This window comes from Epinephelus lanceolatus, chromosome 11 (genome assembly GCF_041903045.1).
Source record: "Epinephelus lanceolatus isolate andai-2023 chromosome 11, ASM4190304v1, whole genome shotgun sequence".
Taxonomy (NCBI): domain Eukaryota; kingdom Metazoa; phylum Chordata; class Actinopteri; order Perciformes; family Serranidae; genus Epinephelus; species Epinephelus lanceolatus.
The window spans coordinates 24,510,907-24,529,736 of NC_135744.1; the positions used below are offsets into that span (position 1 = coordinate 24,510,907).

The 18,830-nt window shown below is 39.3% G+C and overlaps 1 protein-coding gene and 4 non-coding genes across 5 annotated transcripts; 4 read left to right on the forward strand and 1 right to left on the reverse strand.

Annotated features, from left to right (window-relative positions):
* Positions 1 to 3,052: 3,052 nt before the first annotated feature.
* ube2g1a (ubiquitin-conjugating enzyme E2G 1a (UBC7 homolog, yeast)) lies at positions 3,053 to 12,116 on the reverse strand. Its single transcript, XM_033634948.2, has 6 exons — positions 11,923 to 12,116; positions 8,925 to 9,027; positions 8,667 to 8,764; positions 7,424 to 7,602; positions 6,985 to 7,104; positions 3,053 to 3,739 (listed from the first exon to the last, which is right to left on the reverse strand). Exons 1-5 carry the CDS (start codon positions 11,966 to 11,968, stop codon positions 7,018 to 7,020), a joined length of 513 nt encoding a protein of 170 aa, XP_033490839.1. The 5' UTR covers positions 11,969 to 12,116; the 3' UTR covers positions 3,053 to 3,739; positions 6,985 to 7,017.
* A 650-nt stretch (positions 12,117 to 12,766) lies between these two features.
* On the forward strand, positions 12,767 to 12,839 carry trnav-aac (transfer RNA valine (anticodon AAC)). The gene has a single exon. It is a non-coding gene; the product is annotated as a tRNA-Val (tRNA).
* Positions 12,840 to 13,213: 374 nt separating this feature from the next.
* trnav-cac (transfer RNA valine (anticodon CAC)) lies at positions 13,214 to 13,286 on the forward strand. The gene has a single exon. It is a non-coding gene; the product is annotated as a tRNA-Val (tRNA).
* A 752-nt stretch (positions 13,287 to 14,038) lies between these two features.
* trnad-guc (transfer RNA aspartic acid (anticodon GUC)) lies at positions 14,039 to 14,110 on the forward strand. Its single transcript has one exon. It is a non-coding gene; the product is annotated as a tRNA-Asp (tRNA).
* A 795-nt stretch (positions 14,111 to 14,905) lies between these two features.
* Positions 14,906 to 14,977, forward strand: trnad-guc (transfer RNA aspartic acid (anticodon GUC)). Its single transcript has one exon. It is a non-coding gene; the product is annotated as a tRNA-Asp (tRNA).
* The last annotated feature ends 3,853 nt before the right edge of the window (positions 14,978 to 18,830 follow it).

Here is an 18,830-nt window from a genome sequence, read left to right on the forward strand (position 1 = left end):
CCAGACTGAGGCCCCACCATGGATGGGCGGTATGTCTGGGGTATTGGTATGTCCCACAGATGCTTGGTCAAATTGGGAAGTGGGGAATTAGGAGGCCAGGTCAATGCCTTGGGCTCTTTGTGAAGATCCTTGGGCCATTCCTGAGCAGTTTTTGCGGTGTGGCATGGGGCATTGTCCTGCTGGGGGGCCACTGCCATCTGGGAGTAGCATCCACATATATGCCAGTACCCAAGCTTTCCCAGCAGAACACTGCATTGTAACAAGATGATCAAAGTTATTAATTTCACCTGTCAGTGCTTTAAATGTTTTGGCTGATCGGTGTACATACTCTGTTAGAAGAATTTTTACTTAGTGGGATAGTGGGGTTTTATAGGCTAGTTATCCATAGACAGTATATTACATACAGCAGAAGTCAGTTCGCATGCCCTAAGTTTTGGAGAAGAAAGCTGTAGTCTGACATGGAAGTGAGGCAATGTACTGCTGTGGAAGGGTCAGCATGTTTTGTCGCTAACCCCTCCAAAGCAGTTCATTGCTGAGCTTCTATGTCAGACTCCAGCCTGCTTTTCCAAACCTGGGGCATGCTGACCGACACCTACTGACTATCAATAAATACCCCATGCAACCCCACTTAAAAAGTCCAAGCTATCGCTTTAATTAGAAGCACTGTACAAAGTATCGTTATCAAAATATACCTAAAGTAGCCAAACGTCTAATAGAGTGGCGCAGGAATGAGTCCTAAAATGCTGAAATGACATAGCATTTTTTAGCACTCCTCGTCTTGAAGTCAATGGGTTTTCTAAATGGGTTTTTGGTTAGATACCTGAAAGAAGATCTGTGGTTAACACAAGCTTAAGAGACTCACATTTTGTGCAATGACATAAAATACATCAATTAATACTCCATTGGTGAATTTTGAAGCCTTTAGGTGACTTAAAAAGGTGGTTGCCAACAAGTGAATTGAATTTAGGCTTCAAAAATCATAAAAGTGGTGTTTATTTGTGAAGATTATCTCACTGAACATAACACATTATGTATCATAAACTTTTGTTTGCCACAGATCTGACTTTCTGCAATAACCCAGAGTAGTAAATCCCACTGGCTTTTTGACGAGGGAACCAGGGTGATGCTAACATCCACGTTAGTCTTTCAACGCTCTATTTAAAAGCCATACTAATGTGTCCGGCATACGTCCACAGTTAAAGCACATAGTGGATTCAAGTCCCTGTATCCATAATGCTACAATAATAAATGTAGTAGACCGTGAATGAAAACAAAAAAGAAAATATGGTATTCAGTTTGTGATCATTCAAACTCTAAAACTTTCCTTCAGTAGTTGACAGTGATGTGCTTGCGGAGACTGGACACCAATTACACACCTATAGGCATCTGTGAACTCCACTAAAAACGTATTTTGCACAAAGTTAATCTGCCGTAACGTTACAGTAGCTCTGATAATCTAAATATTTGGCTCCATGATTTGTATGGAAACCCATTTCGACCAATGTCATTAAAAACACACACACGCAAAATGATGTTAAGTACAAGAGACCTTTTCTTTAAGTTAGATGCACCATTGACTCGGTGAGCTTTAGCACCACATTTCAAAGCACTGTTTGTTTAGAAAGGGTGACATTTTAGTGTTTTGTAGTTTAAATGTCTTGCTTTTTAAATTTTTGTTGCTTTTGTTGACAGACAGCTAGCTGTGTTAACATACTGTGGCCACCCTCGTCTCCTCCCAGGTCTCCACAGGGAGCAAGCAGCTTCATTTTTAGCTACAAACCCCCTTCAGCACTGTTACCAATGTTAGCACCTTTAGCTGCACTGACGCTGCTGACGGCACTAACAGAGCTGTAAGTAGTTACAAATGCTGAAGGGGGTTTCCTGCTCAAAACCCAGGCAATGTGCTCTCAATTGCTGCGTGAGGGGAGATTGGAGGGTGGGTACAGTTTTCATGGTGACTCTGTTGGGTTGGGACAGCATTACAAGTAGTAACTGCTGAATGAATGGCGACGCTAGCTTATGTTAGCTCCCACCAGACCCGGGTGGTGCCCAGTGCAGTAAACTGAAAAGTAGCAAAATGAACCAACATGTGTAACCAGTCAAAAATATTCCTGACAGTTAACCGATCAACTGTTGATATCCCTACTGGCAAAAATTAATGACTTAAACATGAGAAACACAATATTTTGTCCTGGGCTTATCATCACAAAGTTGTTTGCACTAGCTAAAAAACCAGACTTGTGCAAATGTGGACAATGTTTCTCATTATTTTGGGATACTAAGTCATTACTTTGAGAAAGTTTCTTATGACTGTTGATCTTTTTTTCTATGTTTGTCATCATTTGTTTGAAATACTGAAAAATAAACCAGGTAAAAAATGATTAGGCAATCTATAAATTAACATTTTTCCAATGAAAACACTTTGTGTAAAGGTTTCTGTTCTGTGTCATGAGCAATATGTAATTAATGCTGTGTCCAAAAAAATGCACCTGAATTAAATACACAATTAATTATTGAAAAAAAGTCATATTTTAGAAGAACTCACTACAGGTGACAGGTTTCATAACATGAAAAATATACATCAGTATTTTGTCTTTGTACATTAGGCAAAACTGCAATAGTTCAGTGAGCAGAATAATCGTGAGATTGTGGATCGGGGGGGGGGACAAAACAAAAGGGGCACACATACTGTACACACAAACACTCAAACATTCGCAAACAAAACCCCAGAAACATTCAACAAAAAAAAAACAACAAACCAACAAAAAAAAAAAAATTACAACAAAGCATGCATAACAATTCCTACCGAGGACAACACAGACGAGGAAAAGAGAGGCTGCTAAAAGAACAGAATACTGGAGAAGAAGACCTCAAATTGTATCAGGATATCAAAAATTAACACTTCATACTAGGGGGAGTTATTGCTACACCAAATTGTTACCATTATACAGATTCCCTGTGTACTGGCTTTTAAATAAAGTCATATGTAAGTGGTACACAATTTCTCCATCTTTTTTTTCCCAACATTTTTTAACACTTGTTCAATGCAGGGTGAAGTGGCCAAGCATTTTATTAGGAGGCACTTTTGAAAAAAGATAAAGAAAATTTAGCATGCAAGAAAATGAAGTGAACTGAGAAGGATGGTAAGACTCTCGATGGCTAAAGAAAAACCAAATCATTCGGGTACATGATGTCGTGTATTCTAATATGGCGGCGTTCCCTTCACCAGTCACGTCACTCATCTCCTGCTTGAATCAATCGAGCTCTCCGCAGGTGTATTTGTCCAACAGTGTCACAATTCTCTTTCTATTTAAGACTCAAACACTCTAAAGAGAACTAATGCATGCTGGAGCTGAGAGAGGGAAAATGAACAAAAATAAAACTATCTGAGCCAGAGCTATTCATTTGGTCTAAGTGTTTTGATGGATGGAGAGGGAGCTTATATATTATCCGGTTTAGTCTGTGCTATATACATGTCTTTACAATATCTTCCTGAATGTTGAAGCAGTTCATAGACTTGAAAAATGTTTTATCATCTTCTGGGTTGTTGTTGTTTTTTTGTTGTTTTTTTGGAGTTGGCACTTGCTTGGCGGTTTTCTGTCAGCCTTGGTAGTCACTGTTATGTTCTATTGCAGCCTATAGTAGCCAGTCTGTTCCTGCCAAAATTAAGGAGGACAAGCCTGGCGACAGGGTGGAAGAGTGCAGGAAACAGTGCCATGTTGATTTTTCAATTGGAGACCTGTGGGGAGAGAAGCACACAAGAAACAACAAAAAAGAGATGTGTTAGGAAGCAGCAAGTTATAAAGTCAACATGAGAAACAAATATTGAATGATAAAAAGATCAGCAGTATGTTACACCAAGTAGATGTGTGTGCTAGTCAAAGTTAGGATGTTAAGTCTATAGGCAGCTCATTGTTAGTTGTAGTCTAGACAGCTTGACACTCGTTGAGTTGCACAATGAGTCAGATGAAAAGGTGTAAGACGATTATTTCAACTGATACAAACCATTTCATCTAAACGGACAAAATGGCTTAAATGTCAATTAATAAATATATGTATAAATAAATAAATGAATTTAGGGATACATAAATTAATACAGAAATAAATAAAAGTATAAATAAATAAGGAAATAAATAAATGTCTGAATTAACATAGAAATTAATAAATAAATGTAAACAAAATTTATAAAATAAATACATAAATAAAAATATAAATAAACAAATGTAAAAATAAAAAAAATAAATAGGCATGGGGATAAATAAATATGTATAAATAAAAAATAAAATAGAAATAAATGCATGACTGATTGAAATCTAATAATAAAAGACATAAACGCATATTTATTTTATTTCTACAATTTCGTACAACATTTATTTTTATCTGTATTTATTTCAGCATTTATTTGCACCTTTTTTACCATATTTATTTCTGAATTTTTCATACATTTAATCCTGTATTTATTTATTTATATCAGTCATTTTTCATTTTCCCTACTTATGCTCCAATCAAGTGAATTATCACCTAACTTACTCTTACTAATTAGGGCCGTAACGGTACATGTATTTGTGTCGAACCGTTCAGTACGCGACTTTCGGTTCGGCACGACCCTGTACCGAATTATTGGGCGCAGGATATTATTTTATTTTATTTTGTTTTATTTTAATTCCGTTTTTGCAAGCCGAACCATTTAAAATATCTAGTTCCCCGACGGACATATTTGAGTGACGGACCGAGTCCAACCGTAAATCTCCACTTTCACTTTGTGCAGCGCATTCTCGCATTTTGACAACATGGCAAGTGAGCCTGACGAACCTGAAGACCCACCCGCAAACCTTAAGTCCTCCGTTTGGGAACACTTTGGTTTCAGGGTAAAATACGAAGATGGAAATAAACAAGTTGACAAGACAAAAGCAGTGTGCTGACACTGCAGAACAGCGGTCGGGTATGTATGTCGTTTTAAAAGAAAGAGCATTTCCCTGACCATCGCGCTAAAGAAATAACCAACGCCATTGGAGTTGAGTAAAATTGTTTAAGCTGCACTTTAGATATAAGCATGTTTTGTTTACTGCACTTTAACAAAGTGGGAAAGCTAAGTAAGTTCCTAGTAAAACTGAATCTGAGCAGGCTTTAAAGCTGACCAGCTGCACTATACTTTTTTATTTTAATTGAGTAAAACTGTTTAAGCAGAAATTTATATTTATATTTTTCATTCAAAAAATGTGTTAAAAAAACAGCAGGATTTTATTTTTCACTTTCATATTTCTATTTTCATTCAAACAATGTGAAAAAGCAGGATTTTATATATATTTGTTTCATTCAAAAATTGTGTAAAAAGAGTTAACTGCTGTGGTGGTACGTTTTAATAAGGTTACCAATAAGTAAAAGATATTTAATAGTTGTCTATTTTTTTCATTACTGTACCGAAAAAAACCGAACCGTGACTTGTGTACCGAGGTACGTACCCAGGGCTTGACTTTAACTTTTTTCCCAAGGAGCACATGTGCTCCTAAGTTGAAAAAGTAAGGAGTGCACAAAGAACTTTAGGAGCACAGTGTAAATTGATCAAATAATGTGTTTTCCGTAATAAACGTGATGCAAATACACATTTACAAGCAAAATTATTTAATGAATTTGTATACAAAATGTAAAGAAAGGTAAAATCATCAAGTTTTGAAAAAGTATTGCAATTTAATTTTGTCTTTAATGTTATTATCTTATATACATTATCTTTGAAATATGATTATCTTATATAATGTTATTACTATCCTAAAACATTCTCCAGGTCCTCTGAAACTCTGCAGGACTTAAGCCTTTTTCACACAGAGCTTTCACGGCGCCCACCGAGGGGTAGGGCGCAGAGGACAGGATTTGGGGGAGTACAGGCTTGTTCAGGAGCTACAGCTCCATGGTGACCACTTCCGGGTCTACTTCAGGCTCTTCTCTGCTATTGGATGCGCGACGCCGAGGTGTCGTCACAGCGCACAGACGCCGCGACATGCGCCCTCTCGCGCGCCGCTCAGCTCGTCGGCAGAGCGGTGCGCACTTGCGCCAAGGTAGCACATACACTATGAATGGGTTCGTCAGTGGAGGTCTGCGCTTTGCGCGCTCTGTGTGAAAAGGGCTTTATTTCCACCCTGCCCAGCAGCGGTACCATGGCGAACGGTCCCTAAAGGCCTCTACACATGATCAGCTGTAAAACCGCTTTGCGCTGGCTGTCCCATTGTTTGTCTATGGAGAGGGCGTCGCGCACCGCTCTGATTTTCCGCCCGAGCGCTGCGCTCAGAATTGAAATTATTTGAACTACGGGGAGAACGGAGCAGGCTTCCCCGGAGATCCGCCGCCTAACCCGGTCCATCTCCTCCACACTTTGACTTATTTCCACGCTGCCGACAGTGGGACTTAAGCCCTTTTCACACAGAGCTCGCAAAGCGCAGACCTCCACCGACGAACCCATTCATTGTGTATGTGCTACCACGGTGCAAGAGCGCATTGTGCCGACAGTGGCTTGGAAAACCGCCCATAACCGTGTCACACGGGGAAGAGGGAAGAGGGAAGGCGGCTGGAGTTCCTCCAACATTTGCGGTTAGATTACCATATTTTTTTATTGACAAAAATATAGGCTGCTTTGGCTGATTTTTTTATGCGCACGTGCCCCTAAATATTTTTCACAGTTTGCACACATCTATTTTTAGTCGCAAATGCAAAATGTGAAATGTGAAACGCTGGCACTGTCGAGCCCTGTACGTACCGAACCGTGATTTTTGTGTACCGTTACACCCCTATTACTAATGAAAGAAAAAAATCAAATATCAAAGATTAGTATGTTATGCAGTTTTAGTTGAAATGTTCCAGTTAGTTCAAACCTGTACCTAATAAACTGGCAACTCAGTACAGATTACATTTTGTTACATGCAGGTATTTGTGAACAACTGAAATTAGTTGTGATTCAAAGATATTAAAAGGGTTAAAGTGAAGGATACTTGCCCTGAAAACATGAAGCTAGATCCTTGCTAAATATCACTCAAACGCAGTCTCTTGGCTTTTTCGTACACAACGTGCAACTTTCCTCTTGAATGCACCGTGTCTGTCCTCCCTCCACTCTTTCTGCAGAGGGGAAATAAGATAAAGACAATTAATTTTCATATCTTTGTAATATACTGCATGTCTCTCTTTTCAGTTGGTCATATTATCTATACGTGTACAAAATTATAATTAATAATAAATTCATGTATTGGTCATAGATTTTGTCAGTCATGTACTTTTTAATGCTGTCTAAAACATTAATCAGGTAATTCTTGCATTTCATAGACTGTTGTGGTCTGAGATGACCACTAGATATCTTGTTTAGAAAATAAAAGCACATTCATTTTACTCAGATACCATTTTTAATCTACTTTTTTTTAAAAAAAACATGTAAACTTACTGCAGCATCCACATTGGCTGGTGAATCACCATTTGGGTCTGCCAGCATAGAGATAACACTAATCATGATGGTTTCCACTGTGTGGATAGGCAGCCAACGCTCCTCTGGTTTCTCATAGCCATACTTGTCCTCTCCGGGCTCGTGCAAAATAGAAATACATACGTCTCCATTCTTGTCAACTGAAAGAAAAAACAAAAACATGTAGAATACAATTTATGAGGCAGAAAATGCTTTCACTATTCGTACAACCTTCAATGCTTCAATCCTGATTTAATTTGATGTTTTTTCTTTTTAATTTGAATTCAACATGTGAATTAACTTTAAAAAACTTTTTCATAGCATTGTTTATACTATATTAAAAATGTTTGAATGCATTTAACATGTTATGAGGAATAGTGATTAAATATATCAAATCCTATGTTCCTCAGTGTTTTTACAAAGTGACCATGGTGCATTTCAGTTTATTTTTTGGACATCAATTGCAATTGTACTTAAAAATTAAAACCTTATTTATTAGCCTGTTATAACTGCACAGTGGACTCTTATTTATGGAGGACGGTCAATACCAAAATAAAAACAAATTAATGACTCAATAAATAAATTAATTAACAAGCCATTATATTAACCAAAAACAATTTTAAAAATAATAGTAGTCTTTAATTAATTGATAAAATGTGAGATAGCTTTGGTATTAGTTTGAATTTGCCTCTTTATTTACCTTTGTAATAATTTACCTATTTATTTACTTTTCTATTTATTTTTCTCTTTTATTTTTTAAAATTATTTTTTCCATTTTAATTTATTTTTTAAATGTATTTATTTATTCACTTACTGTTTCCATACTGTTTTCCCTTTGCATTGTCCCCTTACTTATTTCTGCATCACTTTTTATACCTTTCTTGTTTATTTCCCTTTTTTTTTAAGTTTGTAAGCTTCCGTCCCCTGTTCTCACTGAGCGTGTTGTGAAAAAGTATTCTTCTGAATGTTAATTTAAAAAAGGCAGCTTAAGACTATGAACTACTGCAGTCACTGCAGGATTGAGCTTTATGTTGAACTTATATTTAATGAATTTCTGTAAACATTCTTTGATATTTCCACACACCACAAAAAGGAAACTCCTCAACATTTCAAATATGGGACTCTAGGATATGCTTACATCTTTGAGAGAGAAACTCCACCTCCTCCTAAAACGTCTTACTACAAAAAACAAATATTATACACAGTGTGCTGCACCTGTACTTACCATTAGGGTGCCAAATATCTGTGATAAATTTCATTTTAGGTGGCCTGAGTGGGTAGTCTTTGGGAAATGTCAGATGAGCTTTAAACACACCACCTTCACTGTGAATAAAACAGATCAAAGAGAATAAAAATAAATACAGCAGCTGAATTTTGTTTCAGAACATCTAAAGCAATAAATGCAAGGAGAGTTTTTTTTAGACACAACATAAGAACACACCTCTCCGAATACATCCCATGTGTTAGACAGTGGTAGACTTACTACAGTGTGTCTGGAGGGCCGATGATGAGGACTTCCCATCTGTAGAGATCATTATCCTCAATCAGGCCTGCTGAGAATCCTTCCACTGGGTTTTTGTTCATCTCTAGATATAAATACAGAAATATCAAAAAACAAAGTCAAATCACCATTGACACATATCATCATACCAAAAGTATGTTTACTAGACTGATGTTTTATTCTTAAGACTGCTGAGCACACAACACAATCCATGCCTTCAGGAGGCCTTGCTTGGGGGTTGAATCAGCGCCATGTTGCCAAACACACACACCATCATGTTTGATCTGGACGTGGAAACGCCCCAATATGCCAATTGTTACACGAGCACACATTTCTCTGTGCCAGGCAGCAAGCGATTCTGCTCCTTTGCTCTTTTTTAATCACACGTCTGCTTGTGTGTATCTGCTCGTCTCTTTGTTAGACACAAACTGACAAATCTGTGGAATAAGTAAGCATAGGACTCATACTGTTTAATTTATCAGAAACAGATCATGTATATTATATATATATCCTTTATACTGTTCATAATAGATTATCAGACCTATCCAGATTTGCTCGCGGCTCGTCCAAGGCCCAAAACTATCGCTGCAGATCACAAGCTGCCATGGCGCCACCTAGTGTGAACTGCCTAGTTGGTTAACATGGGCACTGAAAGGAAGCTGGCCGCGTGCTTTACGGCGCTTCTGTGTCCAGTGTGAATCATGTGCAATAGTTAAAAGGCATCCCATACTCACTCTCTGATTCACACATTAATTTTCAAAATATTTACTGCACTTTGCAACTCCTACCTTCACACATAAATTCATTCTAGGGAATAAAGAAATTTTACCAACACGTGCCGATATAGACTGTCACCATATCTGCCTACACAGATTAAGACACATCAGGTTTTGTATGCAACATATTTAGATGACCCCAAAAAAGTTATTAATTGTGTGATACTCCCTTGAACATAGTGAGCCATTGTAATCAACTATAGATGCACATATCAACTTAAAATGTACCTGCTGAATGGGGAGAATTCAGCAACTTGTGTGGCCTTAGCTCAGTGGTCATGAATCTGATTCAATTTAAAGTTTTGTGCAACAGTACAATAACTGCATTTAGGAATCCTCCAAATATTTCTCTATTTCTATGTGCATTTGATGTAGATCCAGATTGAGAAGAATAACAAACAAAAAATGACTGTTGGACTTGAAGAAGTCTTAGTCAACTTATGGGTCTCTGACTGAGGATTCCAATCTCCATCCTGTATCAATGCCTTGGAGTTAAATAGCAAGCAACATGTGCATTTTTTCTCCTCTAAATCACATCACCAATGTCTAATACAGATATAAATGAGCTTTTACACAATTTTCTTCCTGGCCTCAAATGGAAAACATTTGTTAAACATTCTGAGTGTCTTAACTAGACATGGATCATTTCACAGTCAGCTGGCAAACTAATTGGTACTCTACATTTTTGCATGTTCATTTACTGCCATGTTCCAGAAAAAAGTGAAGTCTCACACTATGAATTTGATATCTTACAAGTATGTCAAAGCCTGGCCTGGGGGCCAACTGAGATTTAAATGGCCTTTGGCTTGTCCTTCAAAATATACTATACAATTAACACAATACTGGTCAATCAAGCATGATTGCTTTGCATTTTTATCATTCACCTCACAATGGCCAGACAGTCATACAGTTTGTCGACTTGCAGTAGGAACTACACAGGTGGAACTATTGTGTTTTTATAGACAGCTGGCAATAAAGCAAACATATGGTTACCTAAAGGAACATATTTCGTGCTAGGTAGCAGACATTCCCAAAGCAAAGAATACTTGAGTACTTGTTCACATCAAGATTTAACAGTTGCATTTGGGTCATTTGTATTGTTTGTATTTGTTTTCTATAACCTATATAATGTGAGAAAGAGTTGACCCCCAGGTCTTTTCACATTATATAATCTGGCCCCTATTCAAAATAGTCTGGACACCCCTGTCTCATAAGTACCAGCACGTTGGTTACAGACTTAACTTCAATGCCTTTTTAAACTTTAGATTTAATTATGATATATATGTCTGCAACAAAGGACATATATTTGTCCATTTAACAGCCCCAGCTATAAAAAACAGGATTTTTAAACTTAAGATATCTGACATAAAGTTATTCACCTAATGTCAACCAACTCCCACTCGAAAATATTCAGGTTCAGGTCAATAGTCCATCACTATGAGGAGATAATCTGGAAACCTACAAATGATCTCAAAAATGTCCCTGAAATGATTTTTTTTAAAATTAAAACATACTGACCATAATCTGACTCAACTACTTTTGGAATAATGTTTACATAAGAACAGCCAAAAAATAAATAAATAAATAACTCAGGACTGCCTCTTTCAAAACAGCTAATGCGAGATTAACATTAGCTTGTTAGCTTTTTGCAGTGACGCTAACAACAGTGACAGCAGCTAACTTTAGCATACAGATCTAACGTTAGCGAGTTGGCCGTTAACAATTCGATATTAACGTTAGTTAGCAAAGGAAACTGGGTCAACTAGAGGAATGTTACGTGGATTTATGCATGGATACAGCAACTAATATCATGTTGATGGCATAACTAGTAAACAAAATGTCAAAAAATGCAAAACACCGCTTGTTATGTCGGTGGTAATACATGTAAACACATCGAGTCAGCTAGAGGCTAACGTTAGCCTAACTGCTGTTAGCCTGCCCGACGCTAGAAAGTCGGTTAGGACTTCTGACAGCGGCTTTGAACTGAAATCATTATGCGACACTCAACATGCTGAAGGCGTTTCAATCATCTTAATCCACTGTTATAACCTCAACGCTGTTCCTTTACCATGGGACAGAAACGTTTGTGTGGAAGGTTCAAGAAAACTGTTAGCGCCACCACAATCGATTGAATCACAGCTAACGGTAACGTTATCGTTACTGAAGGTAGGCAGCGTCTGCTAACACCAAGGTGGTTTAATTACCTGCAAGCTGTCTCCTGAGTAACAGCGCTGACTGAGGCTCTGTCATACTTTAGCCAATGCAATGCAGCTAAGTTCAATGGTAATATTTTGAGGTAACGGCGTTAATTTAACGTTCACCGAGCAGTACTTCGTCTCCTTCTATTTTCCGTTTAGCATGCTCGTCATTCTTCTTCGTCGTCGCCTTCTCCTGCTACTGCCGATTCTTCTTCGTTGGAGTTTTAACGGCGGTTGTCATCCAGCGTATTCGCTGCAACACCGCCACCTTCTGCTTCGGCGGCGATCAGGTCCTGAGCATTAATCCTGTTTCTCTACGAGAAAAACTGCACTGTTTACTCCACTTAAATTATATTTATTCCAGTGCGACTATTACATTCATAGTAGTACAAATTTTACGTACTTTTATTTTAATTACAATAATTACACTCATACCAGTGTAATAATTACATTTATTCTAGTGCAATTAAATTTATTTCAGGACAATAGTTACATTCATACTATAATCACATGTGTACTTGTGCAAAAAATATTCATACTGCTGTAATAATCACATTTATTCTAATGCAATATTTAATTTATTTTAGTACAATAGTAACATCCAATATTCACATGTGTACTTGTGCAATTATTGCACAATTATTGCATTGATTCTAATGCAATAATTCTTTTTATTCTAGTGCAATAATTACATGAAGAAACGACATTATGGGCACAGACCACAAACAGCTGCATTGAAAACCAGCATGATAGGTCCATTAACGATTAATCATTCTGAATTAATCACTACATGTAACTCTACCCATAAATGAATCTTCCTGTATGTCCCTGAAAGCAGCATGCATACGGAGTTTCCGTAGTGTAGTGGTTATCACGTTCGCCTAACACGCGAAAGGTCCCCGGTTCGAAACCGGGCGGAAACACATTTAGCTTTTTGCAACGAATTACTTAATTGAACAAACCACCGTCTACATCCTCTCCATACTCACCTCCACCTCGTTTCCGCGTTTCCGCAGAAGGTCCGTCACGTTAAACCAAATAACCAGAGAGTGGAAGTGGGTTTTAAAACTTCAACAGCGAGCTTTCATTGATGCTGACTTGCTGACCATCGGCAGTGCAAAGTTCCGTTAGACTACCTTTGCAAAAGCCAACTGCTAAAACTGAGACAGAAATGAGATGTTCACATGCAGATGTTAACCTGAGAGAGGCTGTATTATATCAAGAGAAAACGTACTCCTTACGACATTCTAAAAAAAATCATTTTTCATATTGTCCGTGAACGCCACAACGGCATAGTGTTTCCGTAGTGTAGTGGTTATCACGTTCGCCTCACACGCGAAAGGTCCCCGGTTCGAAACCGGGCGGAAACATTGTTTTCGGTATCATTTCTGTGTATAAGTATGAATACACTATCCAAGAAGCTTCTCCACGAACTGATTGGTACGGAGTCACAGTCTTTAAACCTTATGTGGGTGTGAACCGTTACAGAGACGGTGAGGTCACATGTGAGCTCTTAGTTTCAGAGTCGTTGAGGTCACCTGGCCATCATGTGTGTTAACAGGGTTAGACGGGACAGGTCTGAGTGGGTGTGAAGTCGTCTGGGGAGGGATCACAAGACTGCATTGTTGGTGGGTGATTAGTGGTGTAGGCCACCTCCTCTGTTTAATGATGTTTTTCCGGTTTGACGCAGATGGCTTCTCTCACGCCTCTTTCAAACCATCTTTCTTCTCTGGCCAAGATGTGCACATTGCTGTCCTCTCAGGAGTGTCTCTTCTCCTGTAGATGTAGACGGACAGCTGAGTCTTGACCTGTGCTGTGCCATCCGTTTGTGGAGTTGTTTTGTTTCACCAATAAGAACTGAAGAAGCCTCTTGGATGAGAGGAGAAACGTCTTCAAGAAACAAGCAGTTGCCTATGATATATAGCACTTACTCTTACTTGTAACCAGAGTATTTGTTTTTTTATATAGGTAGATTAAATGGGCTGTGGTGCCGTATCTATGAGGAACAAATAGCTGTTGCGGTTTCATACAAGCCAAAATGGCTCTTGCGATAGGTAAGACTGCTGATCCCAGTTTGCAGTTTGTCCCTGAAGTGCCGGCATCACGTGATTTTTCACACCCTTCCTCGTTAGTATAGTGGACAGTATCTCCGCCTGTCACGCGGAAGACCGGGGTTCGATTCCCCGACGGGGAGTTTACATACTTTTCTCACTATGGTTGGATTCAAGATTCAAGATGCAAGAAAGACAAAAACAAGTATAAGAACAAAAACAACTGATCAGACCAGCAGCTCCTGTATTCACTGTGCTAAAATTAGTGTTTGGTCAGTGGAGTCTGGTGGCTTTAACAAGCTCATAGAGTGGAAACTAAAGCCGTTAACAGCTCTCCCGTCAGAACGGGCTGTCTGATGGAGAGAAACTATATGATAACAAATGAAAAATTGAGCAATTTTGCTCGGTTTCGGCCCACTTGGCATGCTGCTGTGTTGTGCTATGGCGTGCTGGAATTTGTCATTTACGTGACAACGCTTGAACACAACACAGGCTCGCTCCGCTGTGTGTACAGTTCTGCAGCGTGTCTGACTGCGTTGTGTCTGTTAATGGTAATTTACACACTGTCCATAACAGTAACTATGTCAGGTCAGGTCAGGTCAGTGGCCCCTGATATAATATAGGGGAAACACTGAATCAAGCAAGAAGACTAATTAAATTATATTGTAATCGCAATCGCACATTTTTATCAAATCGTGCAGCACTAATAACAGCCATTTTTGGTCAGAAAATCACTGTGACATCTTCTCAGTCTGTCAGTAAACACAGAACATGGAGTTTAAGTGTTGTTTTATGTTCCCTTTCTCCCAATGACAGCTTACTGGCTCTGAACCATAGTTGGGAACAGGCTCAGTTATTAACAATTAGCCCACCCTGTTGTTAGCTAGGAGCCAGCTGGTAGTTTCTGTTTCCGGCATCACGTGACTTTCATTGTAACTTCCTCGTTAGTATAGTGGACAGTATCTCCGCCTGTCACGCGGAAGACCGGGGTTCGATTCCCCGACGGGGAGTTCTTTAGGTTTTCTTCACGATGCTTGTAATTCACATATAGTTGTACTGAAAAACCAACCACACATATATCTCGTCCCCAGACAGAAAGTAAGCATAATATGGAGGACAGAAAATGACATAAGTATAAGTATATATTTTTCTTTTGTGCAGTTTTTCAAGAAAAACAGACATAACAACAACAATAACACCCCGGCTCAGATATGTAAAATGAAATTAAAGGGGAACATCTGTGACATTAGTTAAAAGATTAGAGTACATAAATAAATAGATAGACAATAAAGCTACCAGTTATCCGCCCTGACCTCATCCAAGTGGGCAATGAAGGGGCCCCAAATAGTCAAAAACTTTCCAACTGAATTAGTCCTTGTGAACCAGAGTCTTTCCATTCGTATGACTGAAGTCATATCAGCAAGCCACCTCTGAAAGGAGGGGGGAGATGTCAACTTCCACTCCATCAAAATGAGTCTTTTTGCAACAATCATCCCCAGCATCAGAGACTGCCGCATTGCTGTCGGTAGGCCTGCTGTAGTCTGTGAGCAGCCAAAGATGGCGAGTTCAGCCTCCGGTTGAAAAGATCTTTTATAAGCCTTGGAAAGCCAGTCAAATATTTTGTCCCAGACTCCAGTCAGCGAGGGGCAGAACCAGAAAGCATGAGACAGTGTGCCCTCAGACACTTGACATCTGTCGCACAGCGGTGAGACAGAAGGAGCAATCTTGTGCAGCCTGAGTTTAGAGTAGTGAAGACGATGAACAACCTTGAATTGGATCAGCTGATGTCTGCTGTTAGCCGAGCAGGATTGTATCATAGTTAAACACCTCTCCCATGCAGCCTCAGACAGCTCAATGCCTAGCTCCCCTTTCCAGGCCTCCCTCATCCCATCTCTGGCAGCCCTATTACAATCATCAAACAAATGCACAAAACTGGAAATGAGATGTCTGGAGTCAGGGGGCTTCTTCAAGATATCAAAAACACATGCTCCTTAGAAAGAGTTTTGAAATTAGGGATTTTGGATCGAACATAATCTCTGATTTGCAGGTAACGAAAATGGTATAAGTGGGGTAACTCAAATTTCACCCGCAATTCCTCAAAAGAAGCAAAACGTCCACCCACATACAAATGCTTGATAGAGGTAAGACCCCTCTCCCTCTAGGCATGGAAAACTCTGTCTGATCTCGAAGGTATAAAGGAATGGTTGAAGCAGATGGGTGTATGTACAGAGGTCGCTGGCAAACTCAAGGCTTTTCTGACCTGGTTCAGAATTCTAATAGAGTTTTTAATAACAAAACTTTGACTCCTTAAAATGTCAGGTTTCTCTATTTTACAGAACAAGGCTGACAAGGAGGATTTGACTACAGAGTTGGCCTCCATATTCAGCCAGGAGGGGGCCCCAGGGGCCAAACTGCCTGGAGATTCCTGCTGCCAGAACATCAATGTCCTGACGTTAGCAGCCCAGTAATAATGTCTAAATATGGGTAAACCCAGCCCTCCCTCTGACTTGGGCTTTTGTAAATGGGCTTTTGAGATCCTGTGAGTCTTATAATTCCAAACGTATGGCAAAATTATGGAGTCTAGTTCTTTAAAAAAAAGCTGACGTGAGGAAAATAGGGAGATTCTGACAAAGGTAAAGAAACCTGGGAAGGGAAACCATTTTAATCGAGTTGATACGGCCAATCATAGACAGAGGCAAGATCCTCCAACCCTCTATATTTCGCTTAAGCTTAGCAACGAACTCAGAGAAATTTAACTTAAATATGAGTCTGGGTTCCTTGGGTATTGTCAGGCCAAGATATGTAAAGTGATCTTTAACCAATCTAAAAGTGATACCTTCTAAGAAGCCTGGCGTGTAAGTGCTGGAAAGAGGCATAAATTTGCTTTTTGTCCAGTTAATTGTGTATCCAGACAGCTTACCGAAAGAGGTAATCAGTTCTAGCAAAAGGGGAACAGATTTTTCTGGTGTTTTTAGACCTAATATGACGTCGTCTGCGTACAGACTAATGAGCATTTCTGTGCCCCCCACTTCCAGACCCACAATCTCCGGATGGGCTCTTATTTTTAAGGCGAGTGGCTCCAGCAAAGAGGGCAGGCGAGAGAGGACAGCCCTGCTGAACCGAGCGACGTAAAGGAAATGGGGCCGACCTATTGCCGTTGGTTAAGATGGAACACATCGGGCTAGCGTATATCAGTCTCACCCAAGATATAAACGAGTCACCGAACCCGAATCTGTACAGGGATTCTAACATATACGGCCACTCGACCTGGTCAAAAGCCTTGTGTGCGTCTAGAGACAAAATTGCTGCTCCACTGGCTTCGGCATGATCAACATACATAATATTAAGAAGGCATCTGACATTGGAAAAAGAATATCTACCAGGGATGAACCCTGTCTGGTCGGCGTGGATTATAGATGACAAGTGCCTATTTAGTCGGCCAGCTAATATTTTGGTTATTATCTTCCTGTCAGAGTTCTGAAGTGCAATGGGTCTGTAGCCTGCCGGGTCTGTTTCCTCTCTGCCCTTCTTCAGAATGAGGGAGATATTAGCCTCATAAAGTGTTTTAGGCAAGGTTTTGTCTCTTTTAGAACTCACCATCATCCTAAGCAAAAGCGGAGCGAGAATGTTACAGAATTTCTTATAAAATTTGCAACCGAAGCCGTCAGGCCCGGACGCTTTGCCTGATGGAAAGGACTTAATGGCAGAGATTATTTCTTCCAGTGTAAAATCGAGTCTAGGTCTTCCCTGGCAGCATCACTAAGTTTAGGTGTTACAAGAGAGTCAAAGAAGTTGATCAGGTCAAGTGGGTGACATTATATTTAGAAGAGTACAGTTCACTATAAAACTCTCTAAAACGATCATTTATCTCTTTGGGGTCGGTCAACAGGGTGTCTGTCTTAGATTTAATACTGTGGATCATCCTGGAGGCCTGCACACCCTTAAGCTGTTGCAACAGGAGCCCCACGGGTTTTCCCCCAGTTCAAAATGTTTTTGCCTCAGTTTCAAAAGAAGGCTGTTTATTTGGCCACCTAGAATACAGTTACACTCATATTTAAGCTTAACTATCTTATTGTAGTCTTCAGAGGACTTCGAGGCTCGGTATATAGCTTCATAGGTAGGAAGAATATTCTCAATTTCTAACAAATGCTTCTCCCTCTCTTTTTTAGCAGCAGATTCATAGGAAATTATATCCCCACGGATAATAACCTTTAATGTTTCCCAAAGAATAGAATCCGGCACCTCACCGTTGTCATTGACTTCTATGAAGTTTTTTAGTTTGGTAGTAATAGCTTCCACAAACTTATCGTCGGAGAGCAACAGAGGGTTAAAGCGCCAGGAATAGCTCTGTTTAGGAAGAGAGAGGTTCAGAGACGTTGACAGGGGACTATGGTCAGAAATTAGTATATTGTGGTATTTAGTGTTAGTGACAGAAGTGATTAGATGAGAGTTAACCAAGAAATAGTCTATCCTGCTGTAAGATTTGTGGACATGTGAATAAAATGAGTAGTCCTTGTCCGTAGGATGCTGAATCCTCCAGATATCCACTACATTCCTGGACTTAATCAAATTGTTTAGGACCTGCACTGATGTAATGTTTGGAGGCGGATGCGAGGACATTCTGTCCCAATAAGGATCTAGGTAACAATTCAAATCACCTCCAATTATCATATTAGAGTTGGTGGCATCTGGCAACAAGTCAAAAACCTTTTTGAAAAAATTAGGATCATCTACAGTCGGACCGTAAATGTTTAGGAAGGTTAAAGGAAATGAATTAATAGTCCCAGAGACCATAATGTACCTGCCGTTAGAATATGTGTTAAGGGAGGTGAGTTGAAAAGGAATATTTTTCTTGAAAAGGAT